The 26,454-nt window shown below is 39.9% G+C and overlaps 1 protein-coding gene across 1 annotated transcript; it reads right to left on the reverse strand.

Annotated features, from left to right (window-relative positions):
- LOC139708229 (putative protein-lysine deacylase ABHD14B) lies at positions 1-26,267 on the reverse strand. The gene is made up of 5 exons (XM_071620199.1): positions 26,094-26,267; positions 17,097-17,252; positions 6,307-6,445; positions 3,393-3,613; positions 1-727 (listed from the first exon to the last, which is right to left on the reverse strand). Exons 1-5 carry the CDS (start codon positions 26,166-26,168, stop codon positions 542-544), a joined length of 777 nt encoding a protein of 258 aa, XP_071476300.1. The 5' UTR covers positions 26,169-26,267; the 3' UTR covers positions 1-541.
- Between the last annotated feature and the right edge of the window lie 187 nt (positions 26,268-26,454).

The raw sequence follows: 26,454 nt of genomic DNA on the forward strand, positions 1-26,454 counted from the left end.
TTTTAACTGTGCCCCTCATAGCAGTCATTATTTGTATACTGCTGCCAAGACGAAATACAGAAAACTAGAACTTCCATCCTGCAGAGAAGCAGCTTTTTCAAGTCCCCATGATCATACACGTTGGGCCAGAATTCACAAAGGTAAGGTACATACTGGCCATAGATATGTAAGTTTGGATTCACATATTTGTGCTTGGCATTTCATGTATGCCCTCAGACACCCAAAACTAAACGCATGGCAACACGCGCATGTGCAAAGTACACACATTTCTGGACCAGAGTATAGAGTCCATACACCAAATTTAGACCGTTGATTTGATTTAAACCTACCTTTGTGAATTCAGGCCAAAAACTGCCACAGCTACCTGAAGCACTCTGCAATTCATGTTACTTGAGAGCCATCTTGGCAAGTACAGGATGGTCTGTTCTGATCTCCACCATGGAGAAAATTACAAAAATAGGAGCATTTCAAATAGTTCAAGGTCACAATCTTTATCTGTCTATTGCTGTTCGTTCTCCCAGCCATGCAGGTGAGATCATATCTAGCTGTAAACTTTGTCACAGAACTCCAGGAGAGCTTGGTGAAATTCCAGGGGCTTGTTCAGGTAGGCGGCATGTCCGGCCCCCTTCAGTTCCAGTACCTGGTTATTGGGAAGATGCTTCAGCATCTTCAGTGAAGTCACTCCAAGGCTTTTGTCAGTTTCGCCATATGTGACGAGGGTCTGGACCTGCAGCAAATTTTATTCCAGGAAAAGCAGAAAGTGATTGGCTAGGAACAGTTGGCCTCACATCAGTAGTCTCCTACAAGTAGGGTGGGTTTGATTCATTCAACACTAATTATGGTTGATACACGAACAGTGACAATTTCCAATGAAAAAAAAAACACAAAAAAAAAAAGTCGAAGAAACAGAGAAATACACATAATACACATAATAAACGATAAAAGACACAAGAATTGCAACTACTTCTGGAAGTTTTTATGGTGTACAATTGTTATGTTAAAACATATACAAACCAAATATTAGACTCTCTATGCTTTTAAAGGGATAGTACAGTATTGGTGGAGATGAGAATTGGGCTTTTAAATTTTTGCGAGATACCAAGAAAACACTTATGATACAGTACAGAGCATACCATTTTAAGAGGAATTCAAAGTTTATTTGATGAAAATCGGGTTTGGAATAACTGAAACATCCAAAAACAAAGTAAAACAAAGCGATCGTTACAAAGTGTGGGTCCCACACTTTATCAGAATCGCTCTTTTTGGATATCTCAGCCATTTCAAATCCAATTTTTATCAAATAAACGTTGAATTCCTCAGAGAATTACATGCTCTTTCATATTTCATATGAGATTTCTCATTATCTCACCTAAAAATGTTAGAAACCTGAAATTAGGTCTCAGCCAGAACTGTACGATCCCTTTAATTAATATTCAACAGGCTAAAAAATAAGGACTTGGGCTCAATTTGCATAATCAATTAATGAAAATTAGAAATTGACAACTGCAAAAAAGTTTCAAGACACAATCTTGTAGATTATGACATGGGTGTTGTGCTTGCCAAATTTCATACAATTTCTATCCATCAAACAAATCATGTTTTCATCATGTTTTCACAAGGTTCTGTTTACCTTATTCTCTGTTGTCAAAAGAAGTGTAACTTATATGTTTTGTCGAAAAAAGAAATAAACTTTGAATTGAATTGAATTAACCACCTTAGCTAGTCATTGCTTGACATAAGAAATTCTGAAAACAATAAAATGCATAAGAATTCAAATGACTTTTGGAAGTTTTTATGATCTACAATTGTTGAATATGTTTAAAACATATACAAACTAAAAAATTAGACTCTCAATGCTTTTAATTAGGCTAAAATATTACAACATCTTGGGCTTAAATTTGCATAACTGCTTAAACAAAATTTGAAATTGATCATTTCTAAAAAAATCTGAAGACGCAATTTTGTAGATTACAATGAGGGTGTTACACGTGACAAATTTTGCCCAGATCGCATCGCTGATGGCCAATATATCAGGGGGACGAAATCTGCCCCCTTCGGTTTAAGCATAGCCAAAAAAGCCCAGCCTGATTAGGGTTAATCCTAAAAAGACTGGGCTATTTTGATGCCTCACAGGACCGGTGGGGCTCATTGGGCCCCCCAAGATCTTGGCCGTTGACTGCGTGATCGCAAGGAAAATTGGCACGTGCACAACCCGCCCACAAGGTAATCTACAAAACTGAATAGGTAATTATTTCACAATTATTCAAATCTATTTTTTTTAATGAATTAATTATGTTAATTTACACATGAAATAAAAAAAAATAGGATGTAAATCTATAATAAAAGGTCCAAAACTGCTAATTTTTGGTTTAGGTACTCTTTGTAGGATTCTTATTGAGTGTACATAAAAAAAAAACAGTGTTATCACTTTTTTTGGTAATGTATTTTATTGTTTTTGAAATTTCTTATGTATTTCATTGTTTTCGAATGTTTGTTTTTTTATCTTTTTATGGAAATCATTGGCGACACTATTCTGATCATAAACAACATGAAATTAATTGATTTTGATCAGTAAAAGCAAAAATAATGATACATTTATGTATTTTGGTCAGAAACAGAATTTGCATTGGCTTTGTACATGAAATCACTTTTTTAGCAATTTCGGGTCTGACATGCACTTACAAAATATTGCGTAACTTTAGAACTGCGTATCCAGTCGTTGCGAATTTGGTCTCAAAAGTTGCGCAAGACTTAAAAGATTTATAGGTTACAGATCAATCATGAAAAATGTCGAGGGGGGCCCAAAAAGCCCCCCCCCCCCCCCCAGTCTTTTAAGGGTTAAACTAAAGTCTGTGACCTCTGACCTTTCACTTTAATTCATATTTCAAATTGTATACTTACATCCTCCCAACCAAATTAAATCAAATATCACATTGGAAAATAATATTTCTTTGGCAAAAGTTCAGTGAAATCATGAAATCATACATGCATGGATTTTATTTTAATATCTCTCTTCTAGGTTTCATATCCTTTCAAAGCTCTGTATGATTCCATGACTAACCCATATACTGTAAAAGTGGATATTTTCGCGCGACTAATTTTTCGCGCTTGGGCGGGTAAGAAGAGTATCGCGTGCTTTTAATTCCGCGGAATCAAGACATCACGCACAGGAACATATGGCTGGCAAAAATATTCGCATGTTTTTATTTTGGCGGTAGTTTCTGGTTGCGCGAAATGCGCGAAAATTTCAACACCGCGAAAATGTCCACTTTTACAGTACACTCATTTGTTTCTCATTTGACAAGTGCAATGAACAGTGAAGATTTCATTTCCTCTAGATAGCATTCATTTACAAACTCTGAAAAAGGGTAAGGTATCCTAGAATCACTCACTGGGATGGCAGCATACTCCTTTTCACTCAGGTTGTTGGTGCCCACTGGAGCCACAGGGACGTAGCCCTTGAAGAGAGTTGGGTGCTCTTTGAGGAACGGGACGGAGTAGGTGCCGCTCATGGAAGGACTACAGATCACTGCGTCATCCATATCCAACCCCTCCATCACCTTCTTCATGAAGGGCACAGAGGCTATGTCTGCCTTGGGCGTGTCCCCGTAGCCTGTGTGATTGGGGAGGAGGCAAAAACAAACTCACAATCAATCCTCCTCTTCCATTACAGCCACTGAGGAGCTTTAGATTTGCGATGAAGATGTTAAGAGAAAAAAAACAATAAAAACAAAACTGTTCTGCGCATGCACAAGACCGCTTCTATCAAAATTGATCTTGAATCTTCTCAGATTTTACTAACAGTTCTGGGCCATCCTACCGTAAGCTAAAATTCATGACCAAGAGAGCTAAATGTTCTTGATGTCATTATGATGAACAACATACATGTATGGAGGCGCTATTGCATCTTCACGAAATCTAAAGCTACTTTGCAACACAATGCAGGGAGAGAGGAGAACGGTTCATGCAAGCGTCGTCCTAACATCCGCATCTGTCTTACGCATCTCACAGGACAAGACCCCCTGAGCCTCCTGTAAAAAAAGAGAGAGCAGGCCACTCTGCTACTTTCAGCAGGTATTTTGTTTTGCTACACTAGTGCTGTGCTACTACTTCACTGCGATAAGATTGCCAAGTGCCACTGTTTACCCCTTTCCCCAAGATAGGTATTTGTGTTGGTCTGGCACAACACTGTACAGTAAGTCTGAGACATGTCAATTTACAGCTTTTGTCAAAAGCAGAACAAAAGCATAATCTAATGCTGCAATTTTCAACTAAAAACAAACAATACAAGAAGTTTATATTCAACTAGATACTACTAACAATGAAAAAGCAATTAAAAAAAAAACTAGACATGAGAGCGAATGGTATGCCTCCGTCATAATGCATGGTTCTCCCAGTGGGTCTATAGTACGTAATGTGTGACAACAGATTCACATAATCGGTAAAACACTAAAATGACACGTTTGTCACAAATGTGTTGAGTGCTCACTTTCCTTGAACTAAATTAGATTAAATTGGATGAATGACTATATTAAGAGGGCAGTTATTTAAGGATTTGAGGATTTTTACTTGACCTTTGACCCTTTTATAAGTTTATGCACTGAGCAGTCTCCAAGGTACAGGAAAACAAGTGTAATTTCAACAGCAAATTCCCAAGAAAATCACTGTCCAGCAGTACATGCATAAATATACATACTAAATTTATACCTTGAGCCCCTTCCGAAATCCTGTAAAAGTGGTTTTTTTTTGCGGTGGTTTTATTTTCGCGCTTTTCGCGCTTTGAGGTTGAACCGCGAATTAAACATACCGCGAATTAAACATCACACGAAAATGTTTTGAACTCGTCGCTTGTACAACGCTATCATTACCGACAGCGAATTTAAACACACACGAAAAAGTCTGCACCGATGGAAGCCGCGAAAGTTTCTGTACGCGAAAGAAACCACTTTTACAGTACATGTATGGAGGAAGTGAAATTTAACATTTTCAAATGGCCTTTGACCTTTTACCTTTTGGCCAAAAACTTTTCCAGAGAGTCTCTATTGGGTCAAACATGTATACACTAAAGTTTCAAGAAAATACCTTCAGGCATTGCATAGATATGAGGGAAAGAGTAAAATTTTGAGGAGATGATCTTGACCTATGACCCTTGACCGTTGACCCCGAAATGCTCAAGGGAATCAATATCAAGCAGTACATACATATGTACTAAGTTCCATAAAGATACCTTGAACCATTTCCAAGATACGGAGAAAAAAAGTGAAATTTTGGCATTTTCACTTAAAAGACATTTGACCTTTGACCACATGGCCAGAAACTTTCTCGAGAGAATCTCTATCAGGTACAGTGTAATACATGTCCCATACAATAAGTTTGAAGACAATACCTATAGGCATTGCATAGATATTGGGGAAATAGTGAAATTTTTAGCAATCGATCTTGACCTTTGACCTTTGACATCGAGCATGTGCCCTCTCAAATGTTGATATGCACATCAATAGTCCATTCATACATACAAGTTGTATACAAACTATTGTACATGCCATGTTTCAGTAGCTTACCTCATTATCATTATTGCTATTTTCATTATCAATATTGAGTGTAGTATATACTTTGATATGTTTGATAACTTGTATTTGTTGGTTGACTCTCACCTTCATTTTGTTGCCTCCTCTTGGTACACCTTATTAGGGCTTGTTGTTTTCTCAGCCCCCCCCCCCCCTTGCTGTTGCTCTTTCACTCTTTTCCTTTCTTTATCCCTTTGTTGTTCCTTTTCTTGTTTGATGTTGCCTACCTATTCATCCTTTTCCTTCAATGGTTGCCCCCTGGTCCTCAGGATCATTACTGACCCTCCTCTGCCTTTTGTCTGTCCACCCTCCTGCTCTAATCCCCCTCCCTTGACCTGTTGGACTCCTTGCCCATGACCTCCTACCCTGTCCTTTTGTTTCTTTGTTCTGTGTCCCTAGCCTGTCCCTGACTGTTCTTGTTGTGTGAAGTCCTCATACATGTATGTGATTGCTTTCCCTGCCTGTTTATCATTTTGCCTCTGACAAAGATTCTGCTAGGATCGAAAGCTCAGGCCCCTTTTGACTCCATTTTACTCACTTGGCTTGCCACTACTGGATAAGCAGTTTTCAGCAGCTTTTTTTTTGGTACAACTAGCACACCTCATAAACGTTTTTTTAATTATAACTCTCCATAAAATAGATTATGGACGAAGGACAGATGGACAACACGAAAACATAATGCCTCCAGCAACACTATTTTTTATTCTCTTTTTCTGCGAGGTCACACAGTGGGGCTTACCTGGAAGATCGATAGCGACAGCCCGGTAGCCGTGGCAAGCCATGTAGTGTAGAGTACCCAGATCTTGCCATGTCAGTGAGCTGAAACTCGCCCCATGTAGGAAGAGCAACCTCCCTTTGGGCTCTGACGCCGGAAGTACCTGAACACAGCAAAAATTGCATGACACCATGGACCTAATACACATGGACATTCATCCTATCGTTAATTAATTCATGCACCTGTACATCTCAAAAGTGCCAGCAAAGACATTTTGAGCATGCTTCACTGCTTTGATCCCATGATCCTCACCGCCAGCAAGCCGGGAGAAGAACAAGACGGATATTCAAGAAATCTAAAACTATATGCACAAAGAAAATAACTCACCAAAATCAAGTAAAGTGAATGTGCAGTTGTGGTGTATGTTAGGAAATCATACCTCAAACAATTTCGCTTGGGAGAAGCAGGCAGTTCTTAAAAGAAAGCTAACATTTTGGCAGAATGATTGTCATTTGTGATCTCAATATTTCACTTTTCCGCAGCTTATTCCAGAGCAAAAAGGGTCAGCAATGGTAGAGAACAGGTATATCTTGCCATTAGGCAAGGCCTTATGCGTGTGCGAAAATGTGCGAATCAACAATTCCCCCGTACCCATCTTCTGACATAGAATTTGTCATGATCTCAGGTTTGCTGCTCCTCATCATCTGTATTAATTCAAAGACATTTCCGTCTGAAAAAGGCACATCAGCGAAACAAGACTGAAATGAGGGAAACGATTCTTTTTCTTGAATAACAAAGCAGTACCCGCTGCATGCTATAAGGATTAGAACCAACACTTGCTTTCGGGCGAAAGCTCGGTGGTCTAGTGGAGATGACGCCTGTCCGGTGATCAGGAGGTCGTAGGTTCAAATCCTGCTCGAGTATGTACGCCCATGAATTTTTTATCATGGCTACTACAAGACACTGATCAATTCAGTGCTTATTTACGTCGATGTAGGGCAATTTGTCAATCAGTTGCAATGAAAACATCTCGACGGAAGAAAATCATGAATTTGAATAACAAAGCAGTACCCGCTGCATGCTATAAGGATTAGAACCAACACTTGCTTTCGGGCAAAAGCTCGGTGGTCTAGTGGAGATGACGCCTGTCCGGTGATCAGGAGGTCGTATAGGTTCAAATCCTGCTCGAGTATGTACGCCCATGAATTTTTTATCATGGCTACTACAAGACACTGATCAATTCAGTGCTTATTTACGTCGATGTAGGGCAATTTGTCAATCAGTTGCAATGAAAACATCTTGACGGAAGAAAATCATGAATTTGAATAACAAAGCAGTACCCACTGCATGCTATAAGGATTAGAACCAACACTTGCTTTCGGGCGAAAGCTCGGTGGTCTAGTGGAGATGACGCCTGTCCGGTGATCAGGAGGTCGTAGGTTCAAATCCTGCTCGAGTATGTACGCCCATGAATTTTTTATCATGGCTACTACAAGACACTGATCAATTCAGTGCTTATTTACGTCGATGTAGGGCAATTTGTCAATCAGTTGCAATGAAAACATCTCGACGGAAGAAAATCATGAATTTGAATAACAAAGCAGTACCCGCTGCATGCTATAAGGATAAGAACCAACACTTGCTTTCGGGCGAAAGCTCGGTGGTCTAGTGGAGATGACGCCTGTCCGGTGATCAGGAGGTCGTAGGTTCAAATCCTGCTCGAGTATGTACCCCCATGAATTTTTTATCATGGCTACTACAAGACACTGATCAATTCAGTGCTTATTTACGTCGATGTAGGGCAATTTGTCAATCAGTTGCAATGAAAATATCTCGACGGAAGAAAATCATGAATTTGAATAACAAAGCAGTACCCGCTGCATGCTATAAGGATTAGAACCAACACTTGCTTTCGGGCGAAAGCTCGGTGGTCTAGTGGAGATGACGCCTGTCCGGTGATCAGGAGGTCGTAGGTTCAAATCCTGCTCGAGTATGTACGCCCATGAATTTTTTATCATGGCTACTACAAGACATTGATCAATTCAGTGCTTATTTACGTCGATGTAGGGCAATTTGTCAATCAGTTGCAATGAAAACATCTCGACGGAAGAAAATCATGAATTTGAATAACAAAGCAGTACCCGCTGCATGCTATAAGGATTAGAACCAACACTTGCTTTCGGGCGAAAGCTCGGTGGTCTAGTGGAGATGACGCCTGTCCGGTGATCAGGAGGTCGTAGGTTCAAATCCTGCTCGAGTATGTACGCCCATGAATTTTTTATCATGGCTACTACAAGACACTGATCAATTCAGTGCTTATTTACGTCGATGTAGGGCAATTTGTCAATCAGTTGCAATGAAAACATCTCGACGGAAGAAAATCATGAATTTGAATAACAAAGCAGTACCCGCTGCATGCTATAAGGATTAGAACCAACACTTGCTTTCGGGCGAAAGCTCGGTGGTCTAGTGGAGATGACGCCTGTCCGGTGATCAGGAGGTCGTAGGTTCAAATCCTGCTCGAGTATGGACGCCCATGAATTTTTTATCATTGCTACTACAAGACACTGATCAATTCAGTGCTTATTTACGTCGATGTAGGGCAATTTGTCAATCAGTTGCAATGAAAACATCTCGACGGAAGAAAATCATGAATTTGAATAACAAAGCAGTATCCGCTGCATGCTATAAGGATTAGAACCAACACTTGCTTTCGGGCGAAAGCTCGGTGGTCTAGTGGAGATGATGCCTGTCCGGTGATCAGGAGGTCGTAGGTTCAAATCCTGCTCGAGTATGTACGCCCATGAATTTTTTATCATGGCTACTACAAGACACTGATCAATTCAGTGCTTATTTACGTCGATGTAGGGCAATTTGTCAATCAGTTGCAATGAAAACATCTCGACGGAAGAAAATCATGAATTTGAATAACAAAGCAGTACCCGCTGCATGCTATAAGGATTAGAACCAACACTTGCTTTCGGGCGAAAGCTAGGTGGTCTAGTGGAGATGACGCCTGTCCGGTGATCAGGAGGTCGTAGGTTCAAATCCTGCTCGAGTATGTACGCCCATGAATTTTTTATCATGGCTACTACAAGACACTGATCAATTCAGTGCTTATTTACGTCGATGTAGGGCAATTTGTCAATCAGTTGCAATGAAAACATCTCGACGGAAGAAAATCATGAATTTGAATAACAAAGCAGTACCCGCTGCATGCTATAAGGATTAGAACCAACACTTGCTTTCGGGCGAAAGCTCGGTGGTCTAGTGGAGATGACGCCTGTCCGGTGATCAGGAGGTCGTAGGTTCAAATCCTGCTCGAGTATGTACGCCCATGAATTTTTTATCATGGCTACTACAAGACACTGATCAATTCAGTGCTTATTTACGTCGATGTAGGGCAATTTGTCAATCAGTTGCAATGAAAACATCTCGACGGAAGAAAATCATGAATTTGAATAACAAAGCAGTACCCGCTGCATGCTATAAGGATTAGAACCAACACTTGCTTTCGGGCGAAAGCTCGGTGGTCTAGTGGAGATGACGCCTGTCCGGTGATCAGGAGGTCGTAGGTTCAAATCCTGCTCGAGTATGTACGCCCATGAATTTTTTATCATGGCTACTACAAGACATTGATCAATTCAGTGCTTATTTACGTCGATGTAGGGCAATTTGTCAATCAGTTGCAATGAAAACATCTCGACGGAAGAAAATCATGAATTTGAATAACAAAGCAGTACCCGCTGCATGCTATAGACCGATTCAAGCGACTGTTCATGGAAGTGCGCCCTCTTAAGGCGACGCCATAACTGGGGGCCAAACAGGCCCGGTCGGCAAGCGCCCTGCGTGCGTGGCAAGGGTGCCAGCGGCAGCCAGTGCTTTTACCACCCGGCGCCAGCCGGCCAGCTAGCTATCTTTGGCGCTGGCAACGATCGACGCATCTGGCTTTGTGACAACTAGAGTCTAACATTTTTTTTTTTCGGTAGCTAATTATAATAATAGATAAAATTAAACAACTTATACCGACTTTGAGCGAATGGGTAGATGACATACGGCTGTAGCCAAAACTTGAATTTCAAGGTAAATATCGGTACGATCCGTGAATGTTTGCAGACTCTATTTCTTTGGCTATAGTTTGGCGATGACTTGGGTACTCGCGTGTAAGCCACGTATATTCACATTTGTGTAAGAGAATAAAAACCGCTGGGGAGAACTATTGCTAGGCGCAGGCAGACGTCTTGCTGATAAGCCTAGGCTGTTGACAAGTTAACTGATATAGTTAAATACAAATAATGAATAAGAATCTTGAGCTAGATATGGCGCGATAAATTGCAAGCTATCAGTTAACTTAACCTTTTTAGGGCAGGCTTTTGCCTTTACTCGGGAGTGTCGGGCCGGCAGGGTAAAACACGTGTATTCTGTCTAACGTTAGATCTTGTCTAGAAATCTAGGCAAGAGTCCAGACTAGATCTACCTAGACCTATTGACTTCTAGAACCCTATATCCTATCATTTTCGGTTGTCGATAACTTCAGGCAAGCCTCACTAAGTAAACCAAACGGAATATAAATCTAGGCGTTTCTAGGCCGTATATCATATAAACTTAAGTTACGACTACGTCGCTTGATGTCTACAACCAAAACTTCTACTGTTTTATTTAAAGTAACCTTGCATAACATCACGCTAACGCCTAATATTATAATCTACAAAAGTGATTTTTTAAAATCATACTTTCTTAGTATGATTATGAAACGGATGTTTGCCACCATCCATGGTTTAATATTTATAAGTATCACTTTATCAAAAGTCAAATTCAGAGTTCCAGGCCAAAATTGAATAGGCCTATGGTCAATTCAGTGCTGAACATTGAAGAAGTGAAAACAATAAGAACTTAACGCATCTTGAAACATTTATTTAGCTGTAGTGTAGGCTGTAAAATGTTTGTCATAATAATAAAGTCTAGCCAGGAAGTGTATTCTAACTTTGGCAAGTAACGTTAGGACACCAAGGATTTAAAAAAAATCTAGAAATGTCGCTATGGCGACTGGTATGCCTCCGCCATAATGCATGATTCTCCTAATAGGTCTAGATAGTCCATGTGGACAATGTGTGACTACATTTTCACAAAACTGGCAAAATATTGAAATGACAAGTTTGTCAGAAATGTGTTGAATGTTCACCTTCCTTGAACTTGGTTTAATTGGATGAATAGGAGAGCATGTATTTGGGGATTTAAGGACTTTAACTTGACTTCGACCCATTCATACATTTATGCATTGAGTAATTTTCATGGTACCGGTATGGAGAATAAGTGCAATTTCTGTACTGAATAGTAAATTGTTACCATGTTCATCTGGCCTTAGACCCTAAAATTCATAAGATAATCACTTTCAGGTAGAACATGCATAGATATGCAGTAGGTTTCACGATAAATTGAGCCACTTCCGAGATATGGAAGAAAAAGTTAGTTCAGCACTTTCACTTGATCTTTGACCTTTTGACCTTGAGGCAATAAAAAAGAAAAAGAAAAAAAACTCTCCAGAGAATTTCTATTAGGTTACACATGCATACACCAAGTGTAAAAAAAAAAAAAATACTAATCTTGCTGGCATTGCATGAACATGAGGGAAATAGTAAAATTTTGAAGTGTTGAACTTGACCTTTGACCCCTGACCTTTGACCCCATGAACCCTACATTCTCTAGATAATCACTGCCAGTCAGTACATGTATATATACTATGTTCCATGAAGATACCTTGAACAATTTTCCAATTTACAGAGAAAAAAAAGAAGTTTTAATACTTTTACTCGACCTTTTGACCTTTGACCTTTGACCTCATGACCCAAACTTTCACCAGAGAATCTAAATTGGGTAATACATGTATACACTAAGTTTCAAGAAAATATCTTCAGGCATTGCATAGATATGGTGGAAATAGTGAAATTTTATGTATTTGACCTTGACCTTTTGACCTTTGACCTTGAGCACGTGCACCCAAAAGTTGATAGGCACAACTTCACCCCCTAATACACATACATGCCAAGTTTCATTAAGATACCTCAACAGCTTTTGATAGTTACCTTGTCCACAAAATTCATTACGGACGGACGGAAAGACGGACGGAAGGACGGACGGACGGACGGACGGACGGAAGGACGGACGGACGGACGGACAACCCGAAAACATAATGCCTCCGGCACCACTTCGTGGCGGAGGCATAAAAATCAGTGAATTATCAAATTCTTGATCTAAACTTGTCTTCTAAGATGAACAACATATTTTACGAATATGCAGTGATAACCTAACTAAATAGAGAATCTATTATAGACATGGTTTGTTTCGAAATCTGTGCATTTTTATACCGTTGTATTTCACTTACTAGTAATTGTCTTTAATTTTGCCTTAATTTATCATGCGTCAGCAATGTCTGAATTTCACACACTGACGTGCAGCTTCCATTTCCATTTTTTCTGTTATTTATGCACCCAACAACTGCACAATGTGTTTTCCTGATCCTTCCTTTGAAGCTTTCAAAGTACATCAATATGTCTGAATCACTCAATTTGTCCAAAAGAAAAGCATTAAAAGCCGCTGAATGACTTTTCCACGGTGAGTAAACAATCACAATATTAGCGCGGCGCCGGCGGTCGCCGGCCGCGGCGCAGCGGCCGCGACCGGCTAACTATGCGCGATGGGTACGCTAGGCTGCTGAGCTGCAAGTGCAACTCGCTGGGTAGCTAGCTCGCTGGAAGCCCCCGTTGGCCCCCACTTATGGCGACCGTTATAGCGCCGCTAGCGACGGTAGGTGAATAGGTCATCGAAATTGAATCGGTCTATAAGGATTAGAACCAACACTTGCTTTCGGGCGAAAGCTCGGTGGTCTAGTGGAGATGACGCCTGTCCGGTGATCAGGAGGTCGTAGGTTCAAATCCTGAATTTTTTATCATGGCTACTACAAGACACTGATCAATTCAGTGCTTATTTACGTCGATGTAGGGCAATTTGTCAATCAGTTGCAATGAAAATATCTCGACGGAAGAAAATCATGAATTTGAATTTGAATTTGAATAACAAAGCAGTACCTGCTGCATGCTATAAGGATTAGATAGGGACAGAAGGAACCAAGAAATGCTCTTTGTTAATTAAATAAATGACCGCTTTACTAAGTTGACTATGGCAAATGAGGTCGATGAAATAACGTCAAATTACATAGTTGCATTAGCACAATACTGGGTAGGATGAATGAAATTGTCATTAGTGAAATGATGTACTCGATTGTCATTGTTTTGTATGCATAAGACAGTATAATCCACAACGATAACAAGAATAACAAGTCTTGCATTAATAATTCTTGCCGTATCTGGAAATTGTCTCCTGCATGGAAAATGTTTCTGAATCTTTCAAAAGAAAAGTGAAAGGACAAGTTGCTATACATGCACAACAAAGGTACTGATAATGATTACAGGCAGGCCCGTAAGTAGGATTTTCATGGGGTGGGGGATGGGGTCAGAGTTAGAAAAGTCGACTACTTCCAGTTATAATCACCTGACAGGGAGAAAAATAAAAGCTCCCGTGCCATTTTTTCTTTTGTTTCATTTCTTTTACCGGGTTTCATCGACTGACAAGCAAGAAAAAAAAACAGAAAGAAAAGAAAATTGAAGAAATATAAAGAAAGGCTCCAGCTTAATTCTATGCTGCCAGTACGAGCCCAATTTCATGTTTTTTTTTTATTTGTTTATTTCAAACTGGGGAGGAGGATTCTGCGATTCATTTTTTTTCTTTTTATTTCCTTTTGTTTATATTTTGACTGCTGGCAAAGGGGCGGGGGACCTCGAACCCCCTCCCCTATAGTTACCCTGGTAGGGTAAATAAAAAAAAAAGATGCGTGACTTTGCTTCTTTTTTTTTTTGTCAACTACGCGACGGGTATATGTTTTTTTTTTTCTTGAATCTTTGGTTAGAGATATGATTTTTCGCCAATCTGATTGCAGCTTATACGTTCCCTATATACGGGGTTTTAATCTCAGCACTGCTCTTCCCCATTGCAACTGCATTAACTTCAACGAGAAGGAAGAACAAAAAATGTTGATGTCTTAAACATATATCTTACTGAAACATACATCACTATAATTATTATTAGCATTATTATCATGTAGGCCTAATCTATGATGGTATACTCAGTAATAGTTAAAATTATATTTCTTTAATGCACATGTATTTTTGTTACCTTTTCTTCATTCAAAGTGTGTTTTTCTTCACTTTGAGATCATCAACGATATAACGACACAAATTTGAGTTAATTTTCTCCGTTAAAAATAGTCAGGTAGTAGTTAGTCACCATATTGATTTATGATAACCGAAGATAAATATAATTGAAAAGACTTATTTCCCTATGGAATTCCTTCAACTATAGTTCTAGAACAATTAAATGTTATTTTTATCCACGCACATTCCTTAAAATATCCTTTTTCAATGACATGAAATGATGAAACTTACGTTACCAAAACTAGAAACTTACGTTACTATATTAATGCAGGGACCTGATCCAATAGTTTTGAAGTAGAGATCTGCGTAATCCCTAAGTTTATTAGCTATTCATTGAATTTTCTTAAAACAATGTTAAATTCATTGTTTATACCTGGAATATGACATCATTAAAGCCAAGTTGAACATCAACCCCACCAAACGTTTTTTTTTTTCAAAGATACTATGATTATGTCCCCTTTTACTGCATCCTCCTAACAAACAAGAACATACGGCTGTATATGAATTTGATATGTTTTGACGGAGAAACTCATCAACATCATAACTGCAACAATTAAATTGTCTCAAATTAAATGGGCTTTTCTGTGGATTGTCTGTTATCAACATGACAACATCTTGAAACTTACGTTACCAAAATTTGAAACATACGTTACGTAATAAATTGAGTGATTTATTTCAAAAGAATAAACCTGTACAGCAAAGCAATAACTGGATCTTTACGGTGGAATCTACTGACTTAATAAAGACACAATAAACAGAAGTAAAGCATGATTCTATGAAAAACAACAACACATTTCCAACAATCAAATACTTACTCAGTTTTTCAACACATCATGTAAAGGTATTTTGCGCGCTGCCAATGCTCAAGATGCCATTGAAAGAAGTTGCTGAGCTATCCCATGACCTCAAATCGACGGCACAGATTCGAGAAATGTACATTTAGGTGGTAATTGATGGTGTAATTAAGCTTTCTGTCATTTGGTGGTAACGTAAGTTACATCACGTATGTTACACTTGTGGATTAAATCGTATAAGTTAGCAACATAATAATGAATCTTTTGCCACCCATGGGTATGACGACAATCTACTCCATTAGTCTCAACTCTAGAACAATCATTCACAGCCATGCACCTTCATACTTTTTACAAAGATGGTAACGTATGTTACTTCTCTTAAATCTACCTTTTTAAAATCTATATTTGCGAGATTAGCAGTCGCATGTCTTTTGAAGCTGAGTGATGAAATATCTTTTAACATAAACTTACACCCCTTTTGGTCAGAAAAACAATACAATTGTGTATTACTCACTGTAATAGCATAACCAAGTTGGCAGTACAAAGATGGTAACGTATGTTTCAGCGGATCTGGCGACACATTTCCATCAGTTATTTTGTTGATAAAGAATGGTTAGTTTAAAAAGTTGTGTTAGGTTTTCATAGAACCTTAAGCCACTTTTCTGAAACCGTGAATAAGCTTCCTCTTTATGCTCATATTTTCCCACAAAGTTGAGAAAACATTAAAAATCATCGTTGGCGACATGCACTTTTAAGCCTGTTGGCCGAACTTGACCCTCCACCAATGGATTAGTGGTACAATTTCGCCTTCGAAATGATTTCAGTTTTTGTTTATATGTCCCTTGGCATCACATAAAATCACAGGGGCATTTTGAAAGAGCTTTTTATCTCTCCTAGGTGAGTAGGAACATAAGCGACACGATTTTTGACCAATTGCGCCGAAATAGTGGTTTTGGGCTTCAATCCACCAAATTGGGAGTCTGGAAGTTGCTCTCACAACCAATCACAAAGCACTGGAAATATTAAACTTGCAAAATATTAAAATTGTTCCCTGCAAAAAACAACAAAGAAACAAAAAAAAAATACGAATGATGAAACTTAATCTAACAGTAAATCTTGCAGTTACACAGCTCAGCAACGGTACATGTACAATGCAAAACATTTGTAATTTGTCTCTTTTTAGCCAGTAAAATTTTGTGTGTGGCCTTTCAACTCTAATCACAAGCGGATGAATACATGTACATTTTAGCTCAGAATGGTATACTACACAGTAATAACTGTGTCTGTATTCCATCTTGGAAATGTGCAGCTATGCGGCAAACTGCTGAAAACATACTAGGTTCTCCCCATACCTAACATGATTGTCTTGAAAGTGAAAGTTTGTCATTAAGTACTCAAACACAGAAATAAATAGTAAACTTCATCTCATAGGGTTTCCTTTGAAAGAATCAAACTTATTCAAGTGGGAATGATACAGTAAGGTTTCCACCCTCTGCAGACTGCAAATCATTTTAAAGCTCTCCATAAATTTTGAACTAAGTCTGGGGGAAAAATCCATGTTTTTGTTGCAAAACTTCAAAACTGAACATATGTACTTCTATTACACTATAGTACAATTGCAGATCACATGCTTAGTTTCTGAAGAGAAAACATACACTTGTACTACAATGTGTATCAGAAATCTGTACTTGCTACTAACTATGCTAGCGGCTCTCAGTCAGTACATGGGGTCATACAAGTATCTCCTTTTTACCTCTCTGTAGTGGACATTGACGTGGTCAAACTCCGGCAGGACCTGTTTCTTCATGGTCAGCTTGGTGTTCTGGAGAGCCTCCGCCTTGATTTCTTCCCAAGTCATGGTTCCACTGAGGTCTATGCGCTGGCACTGCTGAGTAGATTCCACTTGTTCCTGCAGAGAGGTAATGTTTGGAAAATGTAATGCATTCAATGTGTGAACACCTTTCTACAGATTTGCTAATAACTCAGATTTGCAAATGATAAAATACTCTTGCATATCATGACAGAACAGTTGTCTTTCAAGTCAGGAAACAATGCCAATTATACTCCTTGCAAAAAGACTAAAATCAACCCAAGCCATATTTGATTGTAAGTATATACACTAAGAGTACAACTCATTCAAGTTCTACACGTATACAGTACTGTAGATCTACACTATGGACAAGTACATGTGTGGGCAAGTCCAAGATAATGTCCCCTCAGATGCTCAAAATTCATCTTGATTTAATTGAAAAGTTATTGATATCATATTGTAGCCAAAGAGTTAAATTATATATTTCCAGCAAAGAAAATATTGAATTATGCAAATTTATGCAAGAAATATGACCTTAATTTGCATAAAGTAAAAACAAACCTTACATATGGGACAAATTAAAAATATTCATATAAAATCAGTTGAATTTGTTCTTGACCTAGTTCCTTTATGGACATGACCCCTGTATGAGCTAGTATAATTTCCAATTGGTAAGACAAGGTCAGCACATTAATTATGCAAATTATGCACTTTCCCAGAACGAAGTGTCCCATATGTAAGGATTTGAGTATGTTTTTTAAGTTTTCTCTGAAGATTTCTAACATTGACCAATCATACTTCAGGAAGTTCTAATTTATTCATTTTAACTCCAGATTAGCAAAACTAAATGTGGAAATTTAATTAGTCCTTCGTCTTATAACTAATTAAAGTTTGCTTACGTATGGGACAAATGCCTTACGTATGGGACATTACATGCAAAGTGAATGGGAAAACCGCCTTTTGACATGGATGCTATATGTCCTTACATTTGTTTGGTTAATGGTTATCTTTGCACCTACTCTGAAGGATATGTCTATATATCTGCCTCTCCTACTCAGTTGACCTCAGGGAGAGTGTAAGAACAGCATTATTGAGTCATTCTATGATTAAGAAAGGAAAATAAAGAATATTCATTTATTTTCTTATTTTAATTACAGGCTGTGCAGCTGGTCTTCAATTAGCATTCCTCCCTTTAACATTTTGATATTGGATATTTTCTTAATTCAGTTATCATTTTCAACTTTACCTCTCTACAAAATGACTTTGTCCAAGAGAATGGGATTCTCTGAGTGTCATTTTAGGTGCAGTACATTGTTCAGCATGTACTACAGGCTGTACAGCCTCAAAAGGGAAATCAAAACAATTGTGCTTGTGGAGCTCATCAATGACAACATTACAGGTCTTACTGAATAGAAAAATCACTTGAGGTGACAGCAGGTAACTTTGTCATTACTAGAGTTGATAGCAAAGGAAAAACCCTACGAGAATACTTTTTATTTTGATTTGATGTTTAATATTTCAACTGCACACCCTCAGAATATGTCATGACTTTATCAAGGTCATTAACATGATTTCTGAAAATCCGGTAAAATGAAGACTATAGTTTACATTTACCATGAACCACAATATCAATACTGGTTCTCTGGTTGGAGTGCTAAAAACACAAACTACACAAAAAATAGGGAATTCATTTTTTTTTTCCTATTTTGTGTTTGAGGAGACAGATGTGCTCTGAGACACCTTCATCAAATCATACTTACTTTGTACCCCACATCTACACAATTGTATTACGTAATGTCGAAATGCAAAGTCGAAGAGGGTAGCATATTTCTCGTGGTTAGGCAGCCTTCCACACAAAAGAAATTTCAAAGAAATTCCTTTCCTTGCATATGTGTATAAATAGAGTGAGGGGAAGGTGCGAGACCATCATTTCTTTGTGTGCAGGCAGACTTCATCATGTCTTCTTCCGACGACAACGACACACGCTTAAGAGCCGGAAAGCCGACGACGGGGGTCGAGGAGCAATTAGCCAGCCAGGCCGCGGAGATACGTCGGCTTTCGGATGCCCTCTCACGGCTTTCCGGCGAACACAGCCGCAGTGCTCAGCACGCGATGACCTCGAGCCCTAGGGCTGGAGACGACATTAGTGTTTTCGCGGACGACACGTCCCTCACAGCAGGCCTCCGCGGCGAGGCTGCCCCTTCGCTCCCGGGAGAGCGTTACGACCCATTGGAGTCGCTGCTTTCCGCGTTGTCCCCCAACCCTCGAGGGGACGTAGATTTGGAGATGGACAGCGAAATGTACACAGAGGGAAGAGACCTGGGTCCCCCTCTATTCGAGAAATTGGCCGACAGGCTGACAAAGTCAATGACCATGCCCCCCGAAAAGACGGCTTTGGAACGCATCGGGGAAAGATACAAAACGCCCTCCAATGCCCCCGCGGCAAGCGCCCCGCGAGTTGACCCGGAAATATGGAGTACGCTACCGGGCCGCGTCAGGGCAAAGGACGTGGGAACTCAAAAGCTGCAGCGACAAGTCGTAAAAGGGGCGCTGCCCTACAGCCTGATTCTAGAGGAACTAAACGGCATCTCAAAGGGGGAAAAAGTTCTTGATATCGAAAGACTGAAAAGTCTGGCTTTGGACGGCCTAACCCTCTCGGGATACGCTGTTTATGAGCTCAGCATGAGGAGGAGAGAGGATCTTAAAGGGGGTATCGCGCCGCGATACCGTGGATTGTGTAGTAGGAATACACCCCTCGCGGACACCCTGTTCGGGAGCGATTTGTCGGCCACTATGAGAAAGGTATCAGACGCCTACAACGTGGGCCAGAGGGTCCAAACGACCAGACCTCCCCGCAGCCGTCAGGCGACGGCTGGGGACAGACGACGCCCCTTCAGGGAAACGCACCCATATTTCATCCCCCAGCGTCGCTACCCGACCCGTCCAGCACAGCATCAGGCTTGGGGGCGAGGCTTTGCTAGTGCCACAGTGTCCCGCCCTCCCACACATCCGGGGCCTCCACCAAAGACTCACTTTCATCCCCGCGTCAAGCCTTCTGGCGAGTCAAAAAACTAGTAAGTCCCCCCCTTCAAGCGGGGCGGTTATCGTTCTTCAGAGAGGCATGGTCTCAAATCACCTCAGATTCTTGGGTTTTAAACGCCATTTCGGGTTACAGAATCGATTTCACTGCAGTCCCGACGTTCAAATTCGTTCCCGGGACTCTTCCCTTCTCCCAAAATGAAAGGGATGTTATAAGCAATGAAGTTCGCACTCTGCTTTTAAAAGGTGCAATACGAGAAATTGATAAGCAGGAGTGCGCATTCGTTTCATCTATTTTCGTCATTCCGAAAAAGTCGGGAGATTTGAGACCTGTAATAAATCTGAAAAACCTTAACCGCTTTGTCAAGTACGAACATTTCAAAATGGAAACTTTCAAGCTCGTTTCAGAAGTGATTACTGAAGGTGATTTTCTGACGTCTATTGATCTAAAAGACGCTTACTTTTCCATTCCAATTCACCAATCTCAGCATAAATATTTAGCATTTAGCTGGAATGACAAATTCTTTTGCTTTCAGTGTCTTCCGTTCGGTCTCAGCTCGGCTCCAAGGGTCTTCACCAAAGTTATGAAACCCGTTATAGCAACTATCCGTGCTAAAGGAATTCGAGCCCTTATTTATTTAGACGACCTTCTCATTCTTTCATGTTCCGAAGAGGAAAGTCTTGAGCATACAAACTTTGTAAGGGAGCTATTGGAATCCCTTGGGTTTATCATAAATCAAGAAAAGTCTTGCTTTCAGCCAAGACATACGGCTATTTACTTAGGTTTCGTAATCGATTCATTATCCATGCATTACAGCATTCCGGCTGAAAAAGTACAGAAACTTCACGGCTCCGCCGTATCCCTCCTGAACAATAGTAAAGTCACTATTAGAAGCCTGGCGCATTTCATTGGTCTTATTGTTTCTATTTTCGGCGCATATCCACTCGGTAGGCTACATTACCGCCAGTTGGAATATGCTAAAATCCAGGCACTTCGAGAATCGAACAACAACTTTGCCTCTTCTTGCATACTTAACCCACCTGCCAGGGCAGAAATTCAGTGGTGGCTCGCACAGCCCGTGCATTCCTTTGTTTCCCCCATCCATAGACCCAACCCATCTGTCACGATCTCGACAGACGCCAGTACACAAGGTTGGGGTGCATTGCGTCATTCAGATAACTCCTTTTCACAAGATCACTGGGCAGAGGAAGATCGAAATTTACATATCAATGAGCTCGAGTTGCTGGCCGTTGAACGGGCCTTGCCTGATTTATGCACTGACTGCTTCAATGAACATATTCACGTTCTGTGCGACAACAGCACAGCTGTTAGTTACTTAAACAAGATGGGAGGATGTGTACCTCAGCTAAACATAATAGCCAATAATATTTGGAAATGGTGCGTTAAGAGAAGCAACTGGTTATCTGCCCATCATATTTCGGGCATTCATAATTCGTTGGCGGATTCATTATCTCGCAGAGATCTTAATAAGGAGTTACACCTTTCGCCATGCATCTTTTCTTCTCTTATTAAACAGCTACCATTTCAACCTTGTATTGATTTGTTTGCGTCACGATTTACCCACCAATTGCCAGTTTATGCATCATGGAAGGCGGATCCAAATGCATACGTCATAGACGCCTTCTCGATTTCATGGGAAAATTTAACTCCATACCTTTTCCCCCCATTTTGTCTTATTTGCAGAACCCTTCAGAAATTAAGAACCGATCGAACACCGTATGCCATCCTGATAGCGCCAATATGGCGAGCGCAACCATGGTACCCCACGCTACTCAATATGGTCATCGCCCCGCCCTTGCTCCTCCCAGCGGATTGTCTGGTGACCCCCCTTCCCGACCCCAACCTAACTCTACGCCTGGCCGCGTGGATTATCTCATCAGCAGAATGCAGTCAAACGGACTTTCTCAAGTCGCTACCGACCTCATCGCACACTCATGGCGGGAGCGAACGAATAAGCAATACGAGTCGGCATGGCAACAATGGTTACGCTGGTGTTGTAAGGAATCATTTGATCCCTATTCACCATCTATAAGTGATGTTGTAAATTTCTTAGCTCACCAATGCTCAACTGGGAAATCGTACTCTACCCTAAACTCATATCGTTCCGCTCTTTCATCGGCCTTTCCTCCTATCGATGGTCATAATGTGGGTAAACATCCGCTTGTTTTGAGACTTATGAAAGGTATTTTTAATACAAACCCTCCAAAACCACGATACCAAAAAACGTGGGATGTTGCGTCTGTCCTTAAGTACATTGGTTCCTTACCCGACAACAAGGACTTGACTCTTCCTTTGTTAACCCGAAAGTTGGTGGCACTAATGGCACTAACCTCCGCACAACGCACACAAACGCTTATGTGCTTGTCTGTAACATCTCTCCATCTTGAAGAAAATAAAGCCTCTTTTAAGATTTCAGAGTTACTCAAGACTACTTCTAAATCAAACTTTGCCGACCAAACTTTGACGCTCTCATCATTTGGTCAAAATTCTAAATTATGTGTAGTCAATACGCTGAGAGAGTATTTGGAACGCACTAAGTCTTTGCGTACAGATGAGAGACTTTTTGTATCAACAATAAAACCACATAAAGGAATCACTTCAGCGACTCTAGCTCGATGGATGAAAACAGTCCTTCGGGATTCAGGCATTGATACATCAGTCTTTAAGGCCCATAGTTTCCGCGGCGCCTCGACAAGTTGTGCTCTGGCCCACGGAGTTTCGCTACATGAAATCTTGAAAACGGCAAATTGGTCTCGAGCCGAGACGTTCAGGAAATTTTACCACAAACCTATTAGTGACTCTACGTTCGCAAATGCGGTCCTCAATTCTGTAAACTGAAAACATCAAAGAGCCCTGAGATATGATGGCCTAACAAGGCTTGATAACGTAATAGGGCCATCTTTCACATTATTTTCTGTGTGATCCTAATGATATATCCGACGATTTCGGATGGTTGATTAATTTCCTTTGTAAAGCTTACATAGCATCTAATAGGGTACAAGTTAAACATCCTACAAGGCGTAGGAAATTTCTAGGTTTCGTTTAATTGTGCAGTAATGGTATAGACCCAGGACAACTTTATAGATGTATAGCAGAAATGATTGTATTCCTTAATCATTCCTTTGATTTGTGTCTTGCGTATGACGCTCCATACGGCGATTTGCACGAAGGACTCGACAATTATTTATCGTAGATGAGAAAAGGGAAAAATAGCTTGCTTACACCCGGCACTTCATATGAATGATGACCTGATATGTATGTTTGGTTCTGGAAGTTTACTTTCCTTGACATTAAAGAAATGGAACAAATGGACAAATACTCGTGTTTGTTTATTTCATTGTCATCGTAGTTTGGCAAAAATAGCTTCTGCGGCTCACTTTGAACATGCTACCCTCTGAGACAGTTTGCATAAGACATTACGTAATACAATTCCAAAATTATGCAAGTAAATTATGAAGTATAATTAGAATTGTATTAGTAATGTTGAAATGCAAAGTCGAAGAGGGTCCCTCCCTTGAGAAGCTTCGGCTCCTCTACAAAGTCAATGCCCTCCCCGAACAACAACTTCTGCCACAGAAGCCATTTTTCTTATCCATTTCGCCCAGACACGGGAGCTAAGTCCCCTGATCATTACTTATCATGAACATGTATGTCATTCACACTGTCTTGTGGAGAGCGACGAATGTATAGCTCGTACGTTAATTAACGTGGCCATGGTCAAATGCTGATGAGGTTTGGTGATCAATGTGTTGCGAAGTGTTTTTCAACTTGCGTGATCGGTGATCTGCAGACGTTTGTTGTGTGCAAAGTTCACCCTTTGGGGTGACAACACTGATACACAGCTACTTCTTTAAATGGATGGTCTCGCACCTTCCCCTCACTCTATTTATACACATATGCAAGGAAAGGAATTTCTTTGAAATTTCTTTTGTGTGGAAGGCTGCCTAACCACGAGAAATATGCTACCCTCTTCGACTTTGCATTTCAACATTACTAATACAATTCTAATTATACTTCATAATTTACTTGCATAATTTTGGAATTATCAACATACATTGCAATCTGGTAGTGTATGATCAAATGAGGTTATTAGAATTTGTCAAAATTGTAAGTTTCAGATCAGTGAGTTACATAAGTGTTTCAAATCTAGAATTACATTTTCTCTTCAGATTTGAATACAAACGATAATCTTTCCTGTTTCACTACACAAGCATTATGTATGTACAAAGTATCAACACAAATTTTGTGGTCTTTGGTTTCATAGACTTGAAGCCATGCAATTTGAGAAAAAAAAGCCAGCATAGGTACATACATTCTTCTATCTCTTTGTTCTACCACGGCTTTTAAAGTCTAAAAGTTTCATTAAAATTTGATTGATTTTGCAGAAGCTAAAATTTACATGGCAAAACATGATGATTACAGAGCAAAATGAATTACTGTTGTTGTTGTGTTTTGTGCTGCATTTCAAACAATTATAAAGCTCTATAAAAACTTTGACAACTTGCAAGGTAAGCCTAGAACTACTGAAAGTACCCACTTCAAACTGTATTTGTAAATTACACTGTACATGACATTTGATTTTACAGTTGAAATTATCAAGACTACAAATTAGTCATGGTACATGTGCATGTATGCTACATCAAGGTCACAAGCTAGAATTCGCACATTTTTTTTTTTCAATTCATAAAAATATTGACCAGAGTATTACAAATGGGCTAGAAATAGAGTGTCAGTATATACTGTATCTGTATTTATAGACATCATGAGGACAGTGTTAATGCATGACGGAATCCAAACTAAGATATTTGATTGTAAATTGGTAATTACTTTTATTTGTCTTATTTTAGCTTTTGTTAGGTACCTGAACTGGGAAAGCACCTACTTAGCAGTCTATTTCATTTGTTAAATGTTGTAGTATGATTTGTGGAGCTGAATATGACACTATGGGAAAATTCAAAGTCATTCCCATGAATACACTTGTGCACTAAAGACGTATGTCCCATACGTAAGTTGAGCCATGTCCCATACGTAAGGTGTACTTTCGTTAATTAAACCAACTTCATGAAAAAATGCTTTATTCTTTTGCAATGAAACTTTGCTGTAAGATACTTCAGTTTTGTACTTTTCTTCACTTCTAAACAGAACTTGATCAATAAGGTACTTTCAGAGAACTTTCAAGTCAAACTTTTTTTTGAAAAATCTAGTTTTTCTCTGGTCCCATACGTAAGTTGCCATATTTTTCTTAATAAAATAATTAACCCAAGGTCAAATGACATCAAACTTAAACACAATGTTCTTCTCAGGGATACCAGTCCTCCTGATGATAAACAGTAAAATCCAAGTGCTCCTTCATTACTTTTCAGAGGTTTGAAATCTCTGAATGTCCCATACGTATAAAGGTGCGCGATATCTTGGACTTGCCCGTATACAAGTGTACCCAGTACCTGTTTTATCAATGTATGTTGTCCAAACGATGTTTGAAAAACAGCTTCTGAAGATAAAATTGCCAAGTGGCACACAGTGGCACACAGTAAACATACCAGTAATTGTATATTAATCTTACTTTCCCCATCCCCCCCCCCACACACACACACATACACATTACAGTCCCAAGATACATGTACCAGCCATTTGTTTGCATTATATCATGTCACGCACATGACATACATTTCAATAATTTCCTTCTTTACCAGCTGTAAAATACACACACTTCAAAATATTCAGTGCCCTGCATATGGGCACCAACATGCTAGTTACTAACCCCGTCGCGGGGCGCTGTAACACAGTAACAGCCCTTTACGGTACGTATTTGTCCGTATGGGGTCGCTGCTGCGGTTAGTACAGACCTGGCTATAAGACGTCTTGTTGATGCAACTTACCTTCACGACACCTCCTTCACCATCTTGCTCAAGGCTAATTCTTCTACCTGCAGTTGTACTACTGCTGCCTCCCATGCTGAGTTAATCTTTGATGTCTTAAGAATTTTGCTGAAGGGTTTAGGGCGGTCCAGATCTATACGTTCCAGAAAGGGCTGCACAACCAACCAGTTACACTGGTATCTAGAGTCGCCTCAGTCCCATACACTCAACTTTCTGTTACCAAAACCAATGCCAGCGCGCAAGGCTATTTTCTATGGTAGTGTCAAATAGCACAGGCACTTGGTAAAAACATAACTGCGACCAGCCCCAACACGCAGTGTTGGGGCTGCGCATTGTAGCAGACATGATCATGACAGGCGAA

The sequence above is a fragment of the Diadema antillarum genome, unplaced genomic scaffold, assembly GCF_040938485.1.
Source record: "Diadema antillarum isolate AM-2024a unplaced genomic scaffold, OU_Dant_1.0 seq00001321_RagTag, whole genome shotgun sequence".
Lineage (NCBI taxonomy): Eukaryota > Metazoa > Echinodermata > Echinoidea > Diadematoida > Diadematidae > Diadema > Diadema antillarum.

Excerpts from the sequence above, each read along its gene's own strand:
- LOC139708229 (XM_071620199.1), bottom strand. The coding sequence starts at position 26,168 with ATGGGAGGCAGCAGTAGTACAACTGCAGGTAGAAGAATTAGCCTTGAG. Across the intron at positions 6,446-17,096 it reads TCAATGTCCACTACAGAGAG|GTACTTCCGGCGTCAGAGCC; the intron begins GTAAAAAGGAGA and ends TGCTGTGTTCAG. Across the intron at positions 728-3,392 it reads AGGAGTATGCTGCCATCCCA|GTCCAGACCCTCGTCACATA; the intron begins GTGAGTGATTCT and ends AATTTGCTGCAG.